Source organism: Lissotriton helveticus, chromosome 11, assembly GCF_964261635.1.
Source record: "Lissotriton helveticus chromosome 11, aLisHel1.1, whole genome shotgun sequence".
NCBI classification, from domain to species: Eukaryota; Metazoa; Chordata; class Amphibia; order Caudata; family Salamandridae; genus Lissotriton; species Lissotriton helveticus.
Window position 1 is genome coordinate 705,681,989 of NC_136072.1, and position 14,792 is coordinate 705,696,780.

The 14,792-nt window shown below is 43.7% G+C and overlaps 1 protein-coding gene and 1 long non-coding RNA gene across 2 annotated transcripts in view; one reads left to right on the forward strand and one right to left on the reverse strand.

Moving 5' to 3' along the window:
- LOC144791793 (guanylate-binding protein 1-like) overlaps positions 1-14,792 on the reverse strand; it is a 507,850-nt gene that overhangs the window by 157,825 nt on the left and 335,233 nt on the right. The window contains exon 7 of the mRNA XM_078666562.1: positions 2,626-2,868. Coding sequence (XP_078522688.1) covers positions 2,626-2,868 — 243 coding nt within the window. The remainder of the gene's footprint in view (positions 1-2,625; positions 2,869-14,792) is intronic.
- Positions 8,864-14,792, forward strand: part of LOC144791794 (uncharacterized) — a 328,798-nt gene continuing 322,869 nt past the window's right edge. Inside the window, exon 1 of the long non-coding RNA XR_013602472.1 lies at positions 8,864-8,890. This is a non-coding gene — a long non-coding RNA (uncharacterized LOC144791794). The remainder of the gene's footprint in view (positions 8,891-14,792) is intronic.

Consider the following 14,792-nt stretch of genomic DNA (forward strand, 5'->3'; position numbering starts at 1 on the left):
ACAGGTGCAAACCACACGTTACATGGGTCAAAATGGGGTGACAGTAGTGCAATGCAAGAATAAAAAGTGAGCTGGGTGTCGCTTACAAAAAATGTGCAGTATACAAGTAGAAGTATAAAACTAGTTGTAAAAAAGGAACACAGTACAGGTGCAAACAACAAGTTACATGAGTCAAAATGACACTAGTGAGCAGCCAGAAATATATGAGGTAGCGATCAGTGCATTATATGCAAGTAGCATTAAAATACCATAATAAACAATATAATATAAGAATCTGAAATAATATAGTATAATAGACCACTAATCCCACGAAGGTTTAGATACAGCGCTATGAAAAGTATGCGTTGGTTTAGATTAGTCTAATAAGGCCTATTCTTAGGGTATGGTCAGAACGTGAAAATGACTAGTCCATAATGGCCGCTGAATAAAGAGAGAGGTCAATCTAAAATGGCCGCCAAGTAGGGGGGCTGGAGACGATAGTCCTCTTTTTGTTGTTATTGCTTTGAGAGCAGGGAAGGGCAAATCCAAGTTCCGTTTGAGCAAGCCCAGTTCCTAGATAGATATGAGGTAGCGATCGATGCATTCCAAGTGAAGGAAAAGTGAAATGGGTGCCAGTTGCGTAAAATGTGCAGAGTACAATTAGAAATAGTCTAAAGAGTCCAGTTCTTAGTACATATGGTGCAAAAATGACTAGTCCATGATGGTCGCCGGAGAGCCAGTCTAATATGGCCGATCAGAGAGGGGAGATAGAGACATTAGTCCTCTGTCTGTTGTTATTACTTTAGGAACAGGGGAAATGCAGTTTCCTTTCTATTTGAGCAATCCCAGCCCCCAGCTTGCTGGGCGAGAGTCTTATCTCTATTTTTGGAGGACTTGTGTGGAGGAGTTAAGTTGAGGAGCCTCGTGGGCAGCAGCGGTACCAGATGGGACTTATAGCTACAGTTTTATGGCCCCAGCCATTTTGACCAAAGGATGTGGTTTAAAAATGTGAGCCAGCGAGTGGGGTGGGGTGGGCTGGGGTGTCCTTTACAGGCTTCTCTCTAGACAAAGCCTTTGTGTAGAGTGATGCTTCTCACAGTAGGTATCTCCAGCCTGCTGCACCCACAACATGGGTACAATGAGGTGTGCGGTTTCTGTCCCAGGGTGTTATCAGCCAAATCAAATTGTAATCAGGGAAAGAGAAAATGATGGGCCTCGCCTAAAGGTTCCCTCCACTTTGCACAACAGGGTCTGTAGACCAACCCCTCTCCTCTGCTTTCTACCAAATGACCTTGTTCAGGAAGACTAATCAGTAGTTCCTTGCAAGGCAAAAGTCTTAATTGAGGTTCTAAAGATGCCCTGTATCGACTCCTCTCATTTCGTTCTCTAGGTCCTCTCTCTTCAGCTTCACAGATCAGGAATACATTTCAATTGTATGGAAAGGAGCCTCCCCTCCATCTTGTGCAAAGGCCAGGCCTGTGGTAATCAAAATGGTTGTTATAGACCTCCATTAGTTTGGATCACTCACACACACCATGAATGAACCACGAAGGTTACACACACCAAGACACACAACATACCCTTGCGATGTTAGTACTATGAGTTGCATAAGTGTATAGAAGTAGAACTTTACATGAGTAGCCCAACAGGCGTTCACTCCGTTTACACATACAAAACAGTCTGGTCACAACTATGGACTCACAAATCACAGGATGCTGCCACCCCCACTATATGTGCTAAAAGTACAAGAGACAGTGGTCCAATTGCCTTTCAATGAGGGTACTGTGGGTGCACCCCTCTAGCTTAACAGACAGGCCCAGGACCATACTCATGTCCAGTGACAGGTCCAGGAATCTGTGCACATGCTGGATTAGAGCTGGATTAGATTGTGATACTAAAGCCAAACTTAAAACGTTTGGATGCCAGATACACACAGTTGGGCAAGGCAACATGGCAGTACAATATTCAGGGTACATTTCCATCCCAACAGGAAGGATCACTGAACTTTGTCTGCTGAGGCCTCTTGAGCAAAACAACACATTTCGTTTAGATATACACTTTTGTACACTTATTCAAATCAGTTCTTGACAATGGCAGGAGTTATGTAACCTGCGAGCAATACGCGTTCTTATACTTAGCTGCATTTGGATAAATCAAATAAAAATTACAAGGCACAAAAAACACATTTTGGTTTTTAGGTTGAGCCTCCTCATCCATGTAGCAACATTTCTAATGCTTTGTACAATTAGTACGGAAAATGATAAATATTCTACCTCATGACTCAACCTTGCACTGAGTATACACCACTGTGTATACCCCTAAAGTGGACCAAGTCCCACTGTCTTAAAACCATTATTTTTCTAGATAACGAGAACAAGAACTGTAAATGCTCAGAGACTATCTGAGCCATTAAGCATATGATACCAATCTTTCAAGGGTATTTACTTATTAAGGTGTTTTGTTATTAGGCATAATATCACCTTGTGGTCTCTTACTAGTGCTAAGTAGCATTTAGAAATTCAGTGAAGTATTTCTTACTTCATGTGGCCACTAAGGTTAACGGCGGAGATGCATGCATAGTATTTTAAGGTTATAAATCATTTTAAGGATAGCAAAAGTTGAGCAGCAAAAGCATCACTAACTTACGTTTCCCAGTCACTGAATGTCCGCCTTCGATAGTTTTAGTTCTACATTTCTGAAAGATAAATTGGCAAAACATCTTTGTCGGTTTGGTAAAGTCTTCTTCCAGGTCATTCTCGAGGAGCTCTTCAAGTTTCTTCAGTTTCCTCGTACTTGTAGGCCGATCAAAAACAAAACATTTCCGTCCTGGAAAGTAAAACCTGATGCACTCCCTTGGAAGGTTTAGCTTTGATATATCGTCATTGTCGCCTGTATAATGAAAGATGAATAACAATTCAGATATATCATACAGGATCCTAAGACAGTTTATGGATAGAGCAGGAAGAGAACATTGGGGCGACAGAAGAGTAATTGAGAGAGAAGACCCCCAAAGTCAAACATTTAGTAGGTTTGTTTGAAGCTGGTGGTAACAGAATCAGTCAGAAAGACAACAAAAGTAAAATAGGCTTAATACAACAAGAGCATTCTCAACAAGTGCCCTGAAACTGCTGAAGCGTTTGTCTGAATACTGATACTGAAATACAGGTAATGAGCTTCTCCCTATCTCTGGTGGCTATCTAGCGAATAGAATGTGTCAAAGAACCTGCTTAATATATGTATCTCCATGGTTTTCTCAATATCTATGCGAAGGCAACCATATGCCAGTGGATGTGCCATAAATGTATTTATACATAGGGTTTTCAGTGGTGGGGCCATATTCTAAAGGAAGATGGCGGAGTAACGCCACACGCTTGAAGGCGCTTTCAATGCCTCCTCCGCTGAACCTCCAGTGAACCATCATGGTCCTGCATAGTCCCACTTGTTTCGGGCCTCACAGTAAAAGCAAGTTACGGCTAAGGTCTGACTGTGACAAGGACACGGACATATTGGGTTATGTACCCGAGCACTGCCCGCTTACTGCATTCTTCAAGGAGCTCTGAGTTAGCAAATGTGCCACATCTCTTCGGCAAGCAAGGGGGTCTATGTGTGCCGTGCCGCATGGTGGATTTTTCGTCCGGCTTAGTTTCAGGTATTTCAGGCTCCCCTAACGCCACGAATTCCACAAACACTGGTCAGGTGCTCCACGCGACTCTCGGGGGGTGTTCGTCTTTCAGTCACACTTTCAGAAGGGGAAGAGGAGTTGAGGGCTAATATGGCTTCACCACGCACTGCTAAAGGACAGCGCAACGTAATTACAAATTACAAATCCGGCAAGTTTAACTTGCAAAACTACAGGAAGCTCAAACAAGGACAAGGAAGGAATTGGCGCTAATACTTCACCAACAAGTGAGCGGTTTAATAAGGCTCAAAGTTGGGAGGATAACCAAGACAGCACCACGGGCAGAGGGGGGAGGAAAAATGTAAGAGTCAAAAGCCCCAAAACTGCAAGATATGCAAAGGTGGCAAAGGCCGCGGTGGGGGAGTAAAGCAACAAGTGATTGATGCAATGGGGCGATTAAAGGAGGCTTCAACTAATACTGTCAAGACTTGCTCTGGGGTAAGTCCTTTGCGTAAATGGGTTTCTTCAAAAGGCGAAGTTAAAAACATAATTTCTCGGTTATCCAATGCCAGCAGTATGGCAACCACTCCTACAGAACTGTCAGAGGGAGTTAGAGCTGACATCGACCAGGCAAACGCCCCAGAAAAACCTGCATCTGCTATTAGCAGCGATCTCCCAACATTTTCAGTTTTCTGCCCAACAACAAACTCTGCAGTGCTACTATCACTGTTATTTGTGTCAGGACCTGGTCCCATGGTGAACAATCTGGAGCGGATAGGAGAGGAGCTGTAATTGTTTAATGTCATGTAAGCACTGTATGCTCAGAGAGCAGAAGCCCAGACATATCATAAACAGGCATATGCTGATAACAGGGAAATTAAGCAAGCCTTGGCAAAGGTAACATCCAAGGTCAGTCTGCTTTCTTCCGAAGTTACGGATCTACAGCAGCGAGTAGCCGGGGTGGAATAATCCAACACGTATTCAGTCAATCAGGTGAAGACACAGAACTCCCAAATGTCGCTAATGCAGTCTAAGGTCTAAGATATCGAAAATCGGCAGAGGCTTCAGAACTTATGGATCTTTGGCATTCCAGAAGGAAGGGAAGGCAACGACCCGCTGACTTTTACAGTTAAACTTTTACAAGGGGCCTTCCCGGATCTTGCAGACTGGGATATGGACATTCAAGTTCAATGGGCACATAGACTGCCATTGTCAATTACCCCGGGTAGCCAGGCTAAATCCAATTTTGCTAGACCTATTTTGGTATTTTGGATAGAAAGATTGATACTACCAACACTACTGCACATTTCAAAATGTGTAGAACCAAGGCGGCTGTCCTAGAACTCCTCCATTTACATCAGTTGGAAGGCTCGTGGAGAAGGCTACTTCCAAACATACCAGGTTATACGTTCTTCTCCACACCGCACAAGCATTACTCAAGGATTGACATGATATTCGCGAATAGGGTTATCTTGGAAAATGCATTTGTCACGGTATGTCCCAAAATTACATATCACCACAATCCAGTTATGTTAACAGTGCAGTTCCAATCTAATGTTCAGGAATCAACTAGGGAATTTACCTTTCCTACACACCTCCTCAGTACCTTGGAATATGTTGATATTATAAGAATTACACTTGAGGAGTATATTGATATTAATCAGAGAACAGCTCCTATCGCAATAGTATGGGACTGCTGCTGGAGCAAGAACAAAAGCGCTGTTCAGATCTTGTGCGCCAACATGCTACAGCTATTGCTTTGACAGACGTCCCTGAACAAGTGATTTGTCAACAGGTTATCGAGGCCAGAGCCAAGATAAAGAGGCGGCTAAGTAATAAAGTCGCAAATAGCTATATCAAATTTAGAACAAAACAGTATGAATATGGTGAAAGAGTGGGCCGCTTGTTGGCTAATCAAATAGCAGATCATAGGGCTAAATCATGCATCAAATCAATCAAAGGGGTAGATGGTCTGATTTATACTAGATCTTCGGACATTGTAGAACAATTTAGGTTATTTTATGCGGAATTGTACGGTGACTCTATTTGCTTTGATCAACAAATTGCTTCAGCTTACATACAGGAGTGTACAATGCCAGTTTTGGACTCTCTACACTCCGAGCCTCCGCAGAAAGATTTTGGGGTGAGAGAGGTCTGCCGGATTGCTTCTGCAACACTGGACTTCATCATTGAAAGCTCTGAATACAACTTCAAAAACTAAGTAAAATATCTATTTAATGTTACAACTGCATTAAATAATTGTAAAACACTTTTTATATTAACTAAATAATGAATGTATATTTGTTTTTAATTATATCTCCTCTACAGAAACTTCAGCACATACTCAACTACCTTCAAACATCATCCAAAAACCACCTTGCCAAAAAAAGTAAGTATAAATCCCAATTAAACTATTAAAACTAGTACAATTCCCAACCCAAATCACCCACAAACCACACAAACCCCAAAATAAAATAAATGCTGTCAAACACATTTATTAAAATTAAAATTTTTCATCTGCAGGAAATCAAAAGAAACACTAAAGGCAGTCACCAACAGAAACACAAAACATAGAAAATATAATATTCCTACTCCAATTTTGAAAAAGTCAGGGAAGGTGCTGAACACTAAACAGGACCCCTCATAATTAGAGATAAGCCTAGTTCTCTGTGTGCATGTTAAGATTAGTGTGATGCCACAGCCAAAATAAAAAGTCAGGATACAAGCTTTGCATGCTTTTGGCCACACAGTCAATGATACATGTCTGTTTGTCATGCAGGGGGCATTCCTGTCCACCCAATATTTATATCTTGTGGTACAGATTGTGTCCCAGTGTGTTATGGGGCAATGTGTTTGTCAAATAACTGCAGTCTAATAAATCACAATACAAATTATATTACAAGGCTACTTTCATGATTATATGCCTACCAATCTCACTAATTGCAAAACAGTGGCATAGCAACTCTCAGCATCTAAATGTACACTTTTTGTATTGTCTTGATCAGTGAATTGAATAGTTATGGGTTTACAGAATTATGGGCATAATGTAAGGTATGGCGAGTGGTCTGCCGTTCGTCAGTGTGGCGGAGGTTAATACCTAGGTCACCCTGGCGTGTCAATATGATGTATTATGTGAGGTCATAAGCAGTGCTGATTTGGGTTTATAATGTTAGCTTGTGTATCAATTTGCATACAAATGTGAGATACAAGTTTTAACTAAACAAAACAACTGAAATTCACCAGTTATAGTTAACTGAAGTAACTATAACTTGGGATCCCGTGCTGGACCAGAGTAGGTACCATATGTGGATGGACTGCCTTGACGAGTGTGTGGCGACAGGTGTCCGCCCTCTGCCAGGATCATGAAAAAACTGCATAACTGCCTAGCTTTAATTATACACCTATTGGTGGTAACCGTAAGTACGGCAACACCCCCGCACTCACAGCACACCTTAGCGCATGGGTACTCACAAACTTTCACTCGGGCAAAATTTACAGTGTGGTTTGTGGCCGAGGGCCGCACCGATGGGGGCGTAGTCAGTGGGGGAGAGGGCAGGGCAAAAGCAAAAAAAAAACTGTGAACATGAGTCCATGAGTCGATTAGACTCTGGAAGAGGTACATTGACGACATCCTTTTGGTCTGGCGGGGGGACGAGGAGTCAGTCCGAACTTTCCATACTTGGCTCAACACACAAAACCGCTATTTAAGGTTCACCGTGGAAATGAGCAGACACAAGATTTCGTTTCTGGACCTCTCTATATATGTCACTTCGACTGGTCTATCAAGCGAACTCTATCGGAAACCGATGGCATGTAATTCTCTATTGAGATTTGATAGCCAGCACCCTAAATCTTTAAGGGAGAATCTCCCTTTCGGCCAGTTTTTACGTTTAAAGCGTAATTGCTCTACATCAGAATCTTATAAACACCATGCTAATAATCTATCCAAACAGCTGCAGGATAAGATGTATCCCAGACACTTGGTGAAAACGGCCTGTAAGAGAGCTTCCAACAATCATAGAGAAGCCCTGTTGGAACCTAAAGTTGCCAAACCCCCATTGGAAGGCATGACTTTTGTCAACACCTTCAGTACTCTGAGCAATGCCTTACAGAAATGCATCCGAAGGAATTGGCGTTTTTTGAACACCCGAAATGAACGGATTCCCATGCCCCTTTTTGCATTTAGGAGAGGGCGGAATTTACGAGATGTTTTGGTACACACGAGGCCGTTGATGAAATCCAGCATGCATAACACCTTATGGGACTTACCTCCGGTTAAAGGTCATTTCCCTTGTGGAAATTGCTCTATATGCCCTCAGACCAAACAGACTAAAACCATAGACATTGGTACTCAAAGACCTTGGATCCAGACACAGTTCTCGAACTGCAATAGTGATCATCTAATCTATTTAATTGAATGTCCTTGTAAAATACGTTATGTGGGCATGACCACAAGAAAGGTAAGACAACGGATGTTGGAACACAAAAGTACTTTTCGCTGTGGTAAATCCAATACTAAACTCACGAGACACTTTTTAGAGCTTAAACACAAACCAGAAGATTTTTTCTGGACAGTCCTGGAGAAACCAACCATACCCCCCCATGTGAGTGATAAGACTACATATCTGTTCCAGAAGGAACAGAGATGGGTGTTTAGGCTCAAAAGTGATACACAAGGTCTTAACGACGATATCCCTTGGACACTGCTATGAATACCTTCGTCACAGATGTGATCCGGGAGAGCACGTTTGTCCTTGATTATACATTTTGTAATAGTATATTAACACCAAGATATATGGGAGGAATGTGTATGAATCTCATCTATATATACATTTATATTTTACATCTTGTACATGACTCTGATTATTTGAGCAGACTCAACAATATATGGCCAGGTTAGCCCCTCACTGCATGTCTACTACAACTTTTTCAAACACTGAAAGGAACATTATCACCTAAACATTCGTTTTGTGAATGCCTCATTTGGCTTTAAAATATTGTTTGCTTTTGAAATAACTTCTCTTTCATGCCCGGACTGCTCTGACACACGAGGGTCCTATGGATTTCTCCCGCGTATACTTTGAATGCATATTGGAGGAGACACATAGCATTACTTTTCATACTACATTTGACAGTCCGATGACGTCATTCTGTAGTTTTAGTCTCCCATTGGCTTAGGCTCACTGATGTCATGGGTCACATGATATCCCGTGACTAGCACTAATGGCGGCCGTCTGGAGAGAAACGCTACCTCCCCCTGTCTCAGGACACATCCGGGGTATCGACGGTTAGGTAAGCGTGTTGATATGCAACACGATCTGTTTTCTATTTTACAAAAATGTAATGCTTCCATTCCTCGCCGCACTTTCTAGAAACTCTCGGTGTGCGGGCCGATTGATTAATGGCATTACGATCTACTCAGCATGCTGGGGAACAAACATAACTCCTGGTGCTGTTGACCCTGCCTAAATTCCTATTACTTATGTAACTGAGCTCTCTTTTACTAATACTAGCTCTGGGTAGAAACAAGCATATTCGGGACCCTGAATAATGCCGTGGCAGCTCGAATATTTTGTAGTGTTGAGCTATATACATCTGCCACACTCGGTATTTCGTGCCTTTTTGGGTGGAATACCATACATGTATTTTACAATTATTACATACTTCACTTGAGGACAGATGGAATTTTATTTTATTTTTATTTTTTATATTTATTTTTATCAATTAGCTCTACTATAATAGCTTGCCCATACACATAACTGATTGCATGTGTGGCTCATTGGGGTGTCCTGCATTTGTTACTCCCACTCTGTAGGGCGGTGCCTCCTTCTTGACCTGAGTCAGAGCCAGGTGAGGAGAGGCTTGTTACCTCATTCAGGATAGGTGAGTGTATTATTTTTGTATTTTTTTCTTGGTAACCCAGAACAGTTTAGTAGGTAATAAATGAGACAGCATTCGCACTGTGGAGTTTGCTCTTGATGCTTGTTTTATTCTTACAGGTATGAACTATCATCCATCCTGCATGGAGGTATTGTGATTGGTCACATGCAGTAGTCAGTCAGTCAGTAAAATCTTTATTTCGATGAAAAGTTCATCATAAAAAGTACATAATACAAATGATGCATTATCCAAAAAAAATACCTTCATTGTGAGACTGAACCATAATATTTAAAAACATATTGCACAGGGGGATTGTGAAAAGTGTTAAAAAAGAGTATTTCAGAATTATCTTTATTCAGTCACGGGTTTTCCTAAGTCTTACTGTTACTCTCAAAAAATTTACAATTGAGCACAAAGTACGGGTATCAACAGCCATTTGTAAAAAGTTCAGGGCGGTCTTGGCTTGGCGGATTTTAGCCTCCTTTAAAATATCAACCAGAAATCTCCGACGGGGCATTTGGTAAAAGGAACATAAAAGTACAAAATGAAGGGTGTCCTGCGGAGACCTATTGTCGCAGCCGCAGGCACCCTTCTGCTCAACCGTCACTGTAAAACCTGAGGGATAAGCTAAAATATGATGTAACAAGTTAAGCCTAAAACGACACATTAAAAATCTGTCCTGATGATTATACATTAAAAATGAATAAGGTTCCATACCCGCCCCATTTCTCACTTGGCAATGTGCCACCACTGATTTCTTTAATAAATCGGAGCTTAATCTTTCTGCTTCAAATGTATCTAAAAGTTCTCTTTTAATTTGATGTTTGCATGTAGGGGTAATGGAAGTCGGGTCGCTGAAAAGTGATGGGAGGTTAATGGCTTCCAAGGTCTCTTTAATGTACCTTAACCACGGAATATTGAGGTGATTGACTTTAAGCAGGCAATCACTGATTATTTGCCTGCTTAATTCTGCTACAGGATTTACCCATAGCCTGAACCAAGTCATTACAGGCCTTATCTTTACCAGATCAGTGATGTAAGGTATCCCCAGTTCTGTATGTGTTATTCCTGCTGGGGTGCCCTGTGGTACTTTCAGAATTCTTCTCAAGAATGTATCCTCCTCTAGTTGTAGGAGCTTGGCATCCCTGAAGCCCCAGACCTCTGCTCCATATAAAGCTTTTGCGGTACTAACCGCTACATACAGATTCATCACTTGCTCTGGAGACCACCGCCCCAATCTACGGGCAAAGTTGTAAATCGCTCCGTTTGCCGATACCAGCTTTCTACATCTTTCATCAATTTAAGGGTCGAACTTTGTATCCTTGTCAAACAGCAATCCTAGATAAGAGAATGAACTTACAGTTTCTAGTTTGTGAGACCCTATTTTGAATGCAAATGTCCTACTGGGCTTCTTGCCGGCTATCATAATATAGGATTTACTTAGATTCACCGACAAATCAAATTTTTCCATGAAGTCCACGAATCCGTCTACGAGTTGTTGTAGGCTCCGAGCCGTCCTGGCAAGCAGGACGGCGTCGTCTGCATACAACAAAACTGGTATATGACGTTTTCCTGCTTTGGGGCAATCCACATTTAGGGCAACCAAACTTCTCTCTAAATCATTAACATAAAGGGAAAACAAAAACGGTGCAAGAATACATCCCTGCCTCACTCCGCCAGAACACGGGAAGGGATCAGTACTCCCCCCCCCCTGCTATAGCGGACCTTGGCAGTGGTGTTCCAATGGAGTTCCCTCAATATGTTGATGAGTCCTGGCTCAACTCCCAGCCCACTCATCAGCTCCCATAGTTTGCTCCTATTTACATTGTCAAAGGCTGCCGCCAGGTCCATAAACCCCATAAAGAGTGTGCCTTTACTGACTCTTGTGTATTTTGTTGTTAGTCAATAGAGATTAAGGCATTGGTCGCTCGTTGATTTACCTTGCCTAAAGCCGTATTGGGTATCTGCTATGATGTTTTGCTCATCTGCCCATGACATCAGACGACCCAAAACGGCCCTTCCCAGTAGTTTGGATGAAACATCAATCAATGATATTGGCCTGTAGCACTGAGGGTTGTCCCTACTCCCCTTTTTGAAGATAGGGGCAATCAGGGCCGTAGACCAAGATCGCGGTAAACCCGTTCTAACAGCTGCATTTAAAACCCTAGTCATAATGGGGGCCCAAAGGTCAATATTACTCAGATAGAGGTCAGGTGGCGTACCGTCAGGCCCTGGCGCTTTATTGCGTGTGAGCCCTCTAATCGCTTGGGTAATTTCTTGGAGTCAAAAATCCACCTCGCCTGATCGACAACCATCCCAGTCCCCAACAGGCATAGCATCAGCATCGTGATTGTATAGACTTTTGAAGTGTGTCACCCACTGCTCCGGGAGGATGTTATTACTAATTTCCGGGGAGTTTCTCTCTTGGAAGCAGGGCCTATTTATGATTCTCCAGAATTCATTAAAGTCCCTCTGTTCCCCAGCTTCTCTCAAATCCGCCCATACTTCTGATTGGAGCGCGGTCTTCCTCTGCTTTACTTTAGTCTTGTATAATTTTCTACATAATGCAACTTTCTGCTTGTCCCTGGGAGTGGTTTTAAGGCATGATTTTAGGGCCCTAAGCGCCTTTGCACATTCAGAGTCAAACCAACGTGGCTGTATTTCCTTTTTTACAGTCCCAGTTACTTTTAAAAGTTCGCCTACCATATTAGTTAATGACTCAAAGACCGAGGTCAGCTCCCTACCATTTACTGCGGGGTCAAGACAGTTTTCAATCTGGGTTTTACCTTTTGTTACCAGGGTTCTACAAAACTCATCTGCATTAATTTTAGCCCATCTTAGCCGCCTCCCCTGATCCGTAAGACCCATTAGAGGGGGTGGGCAGTTGGTTTTTTCGGGATAGGGCACAGTACACTAATTCCAGGGTCAGCGGGTTATGATCGCTAAAAGGATTCCAATCTATAGTAACCTCCTTCACCCTGACCTTAGCAAAGGAGGAAACCAACATATAGTCGATAATGGAATGGCATCCTCGCCCCTTAAATGTTGGAGTCAGGCAGCCGTCCCTCCCCGGGGTCACAATATCAATTGTATGGATCATTGCATAATTACCCAGGATCTTCATCAGGGTATTACCCTCCATGGTGTGCTCAAAGTGTGGCCCACTCTCCATCGGGCAGGCTGACCAGTCTGGATTTACGGGGATCAATTTGGAACAAAGGTGGCAATTTAAGTCCCCCACTATCAAGACTACAGGTTCGCCACCCCTTCTCTGTGATTTAGTCTCATGGTTGAGCCTCCTCTCTAATTCTTGGGTTACTGATTGGATTCCTTCCCCTAAAACTGAATTGTAGATGTTAAATATCCGTAATCTTAGCCCCTGTCCCTGGAATTCAGCCGCCTGAATTGAGCGCGATGACCATAATGGTTGTGACCAGGAACCTTCCAACTCTAGATTTACGTATAGCGCTAGCCCCCCTTTTGCTCTTCCGGACCTTGATTCGGTTGCTGGTACAAAGAAACATTTGTAACCCTCAATTTGGTAGAGAGATGGATCTACCGCCCAAGTCTCCTGGAAGGCTATAATATGATACCCGTACAGATTGTTTTTCCAGTCGATATTATCAAATTTCCCAGCCAAACCAGATATGTTCCAGGATAGTACCCTCAAGCCTTCTCTTACTGCTTTCCCATCCTCCTTGCCTTGTATTATTGTTGGGACCGGGTCTGCCTCTCTACTCTGGGTCACTTCCTAGTCCTCTATATTTATGTGTGTTGGGGGTAGAACTTGCCTCGTGTATGGGATACTTTCCTGGCCCTTCTGCGCCCTGTGTTTATTTCCTTCCAGCTCAGTCGCCCTTTCTTTGGGAGCATAAGGTAGTCAGTCTAGTTCTTCGAGGGATAAAAGTGGGCTGAATCTATTTTCCCACTGCATAGGATCATATCCTCTCTGCACTTCCCCTCTTGACCAGCTGTTACTTGCTCCTACGTATCCTGATCTATTTTGGGCAGGGCACCGAGGATTTGGGGCACGTCTTCTTGGGTAAAAATATCCTAGTGGTGTAGGACATACTGTGCTGGTATGATTTTTATTAAAGCCGCCCAATATGTATTTCACCAAGTCAGTGTCCCTGAAGTTTGCCACAATACAATCTCCTGGGACATCCTTCCTCCTACAACCTACCCATTTTGTTCTTCTCACAAGTAAGATCTCCCCACATTTTCCTCCCCTCAGGGGCTTGTGTATATTTAACCACTTTGCGATTTTAGTTTTTAGCTCAGCATGCGACTCTCTCTCCCCTGCCCTAAGTACTGGGACCCCCGTAAAGACAACCACATAGGGGCAAGCTTCAGGTGGCAAATTAATGCACAGTGGAACATAGTCATTTGGAATGTCTAAAGGCTCATGTCTAGTTTGAGCTTTCTCTGGGCAGCCATAACTTTGTGCAATTCCGCTATTCCTGGTCTCTCTCTCTCTCTGTCTCCCTCCCTCTCTCTGTCACCCCCTCTCTCTCTCTGTCTCCCTCCCTCTCTCTCTCTCTGTCTCCCTCCCTCTCTTTATCTCTCTCTCTCTCTCCCTCTCTCTCCCTCTGTCTCACTCACTCTGTCTGTCTCCCTTTCTCTCTGTCTCCCGCCCTCTCTCTGTCTGTCTCCCTCTCTCTCTCTCTGTCTCCCTCTCTCTGTCTCCATCTCTCTGTCTCCCTCCCTCTCCCTCCCTCTGTCTTCCTCCCTCTATCAGTCTCCCTCCCTCTGTCTCCCTCTCTCTGTCACCCTCCCTCTGTCTGTCTCCCTCTGTCACCCTCTGTCTCTGTTTCTCTGTCTCTATCCCTCTGTCTCCCTCCCTCTGTCTCTCCCTCTGTTTCCCTCTGTCTGTCTTTGTCTGTCTCCGTCCCTCTGTCTACCTCTCTCTGTCTTCCTCTCTCTGTCTCCCTCCCTCTGTCTCCCTTCCTCTGTCTCCCTCCCTCTGTCTCCCTTCCTCTGACCCCCTCCCTCTGTCTCTCCCTCTGTCTGTTTCCCTCTGTCTCCCTCCCTCTGTCTGTCTCCCTCCCTCTGTCTCCCTCTGTCTGTCTCTCTCCTTCTGTCTCCCTCTCCCTCCGTCTCCCCCTGACTCCCTCCCTCTGTCTCCCTCTGCCTCCCTCCCTCTGTCTCCTCCCTCTGTCTCACTCCCTCTGTCTCTCTCCCTCTGTCTCCTTCTGTTTGTCTACCTCTTCCTATCAGCCGCAGCCGGTGGTGGGAGTGCCTGCCGGGTGGTGACGTGGGGAGGGGCAGGGTGTGGGGTAGTAATGTATGGATTACAGAGTTTAACAGGTAAGTA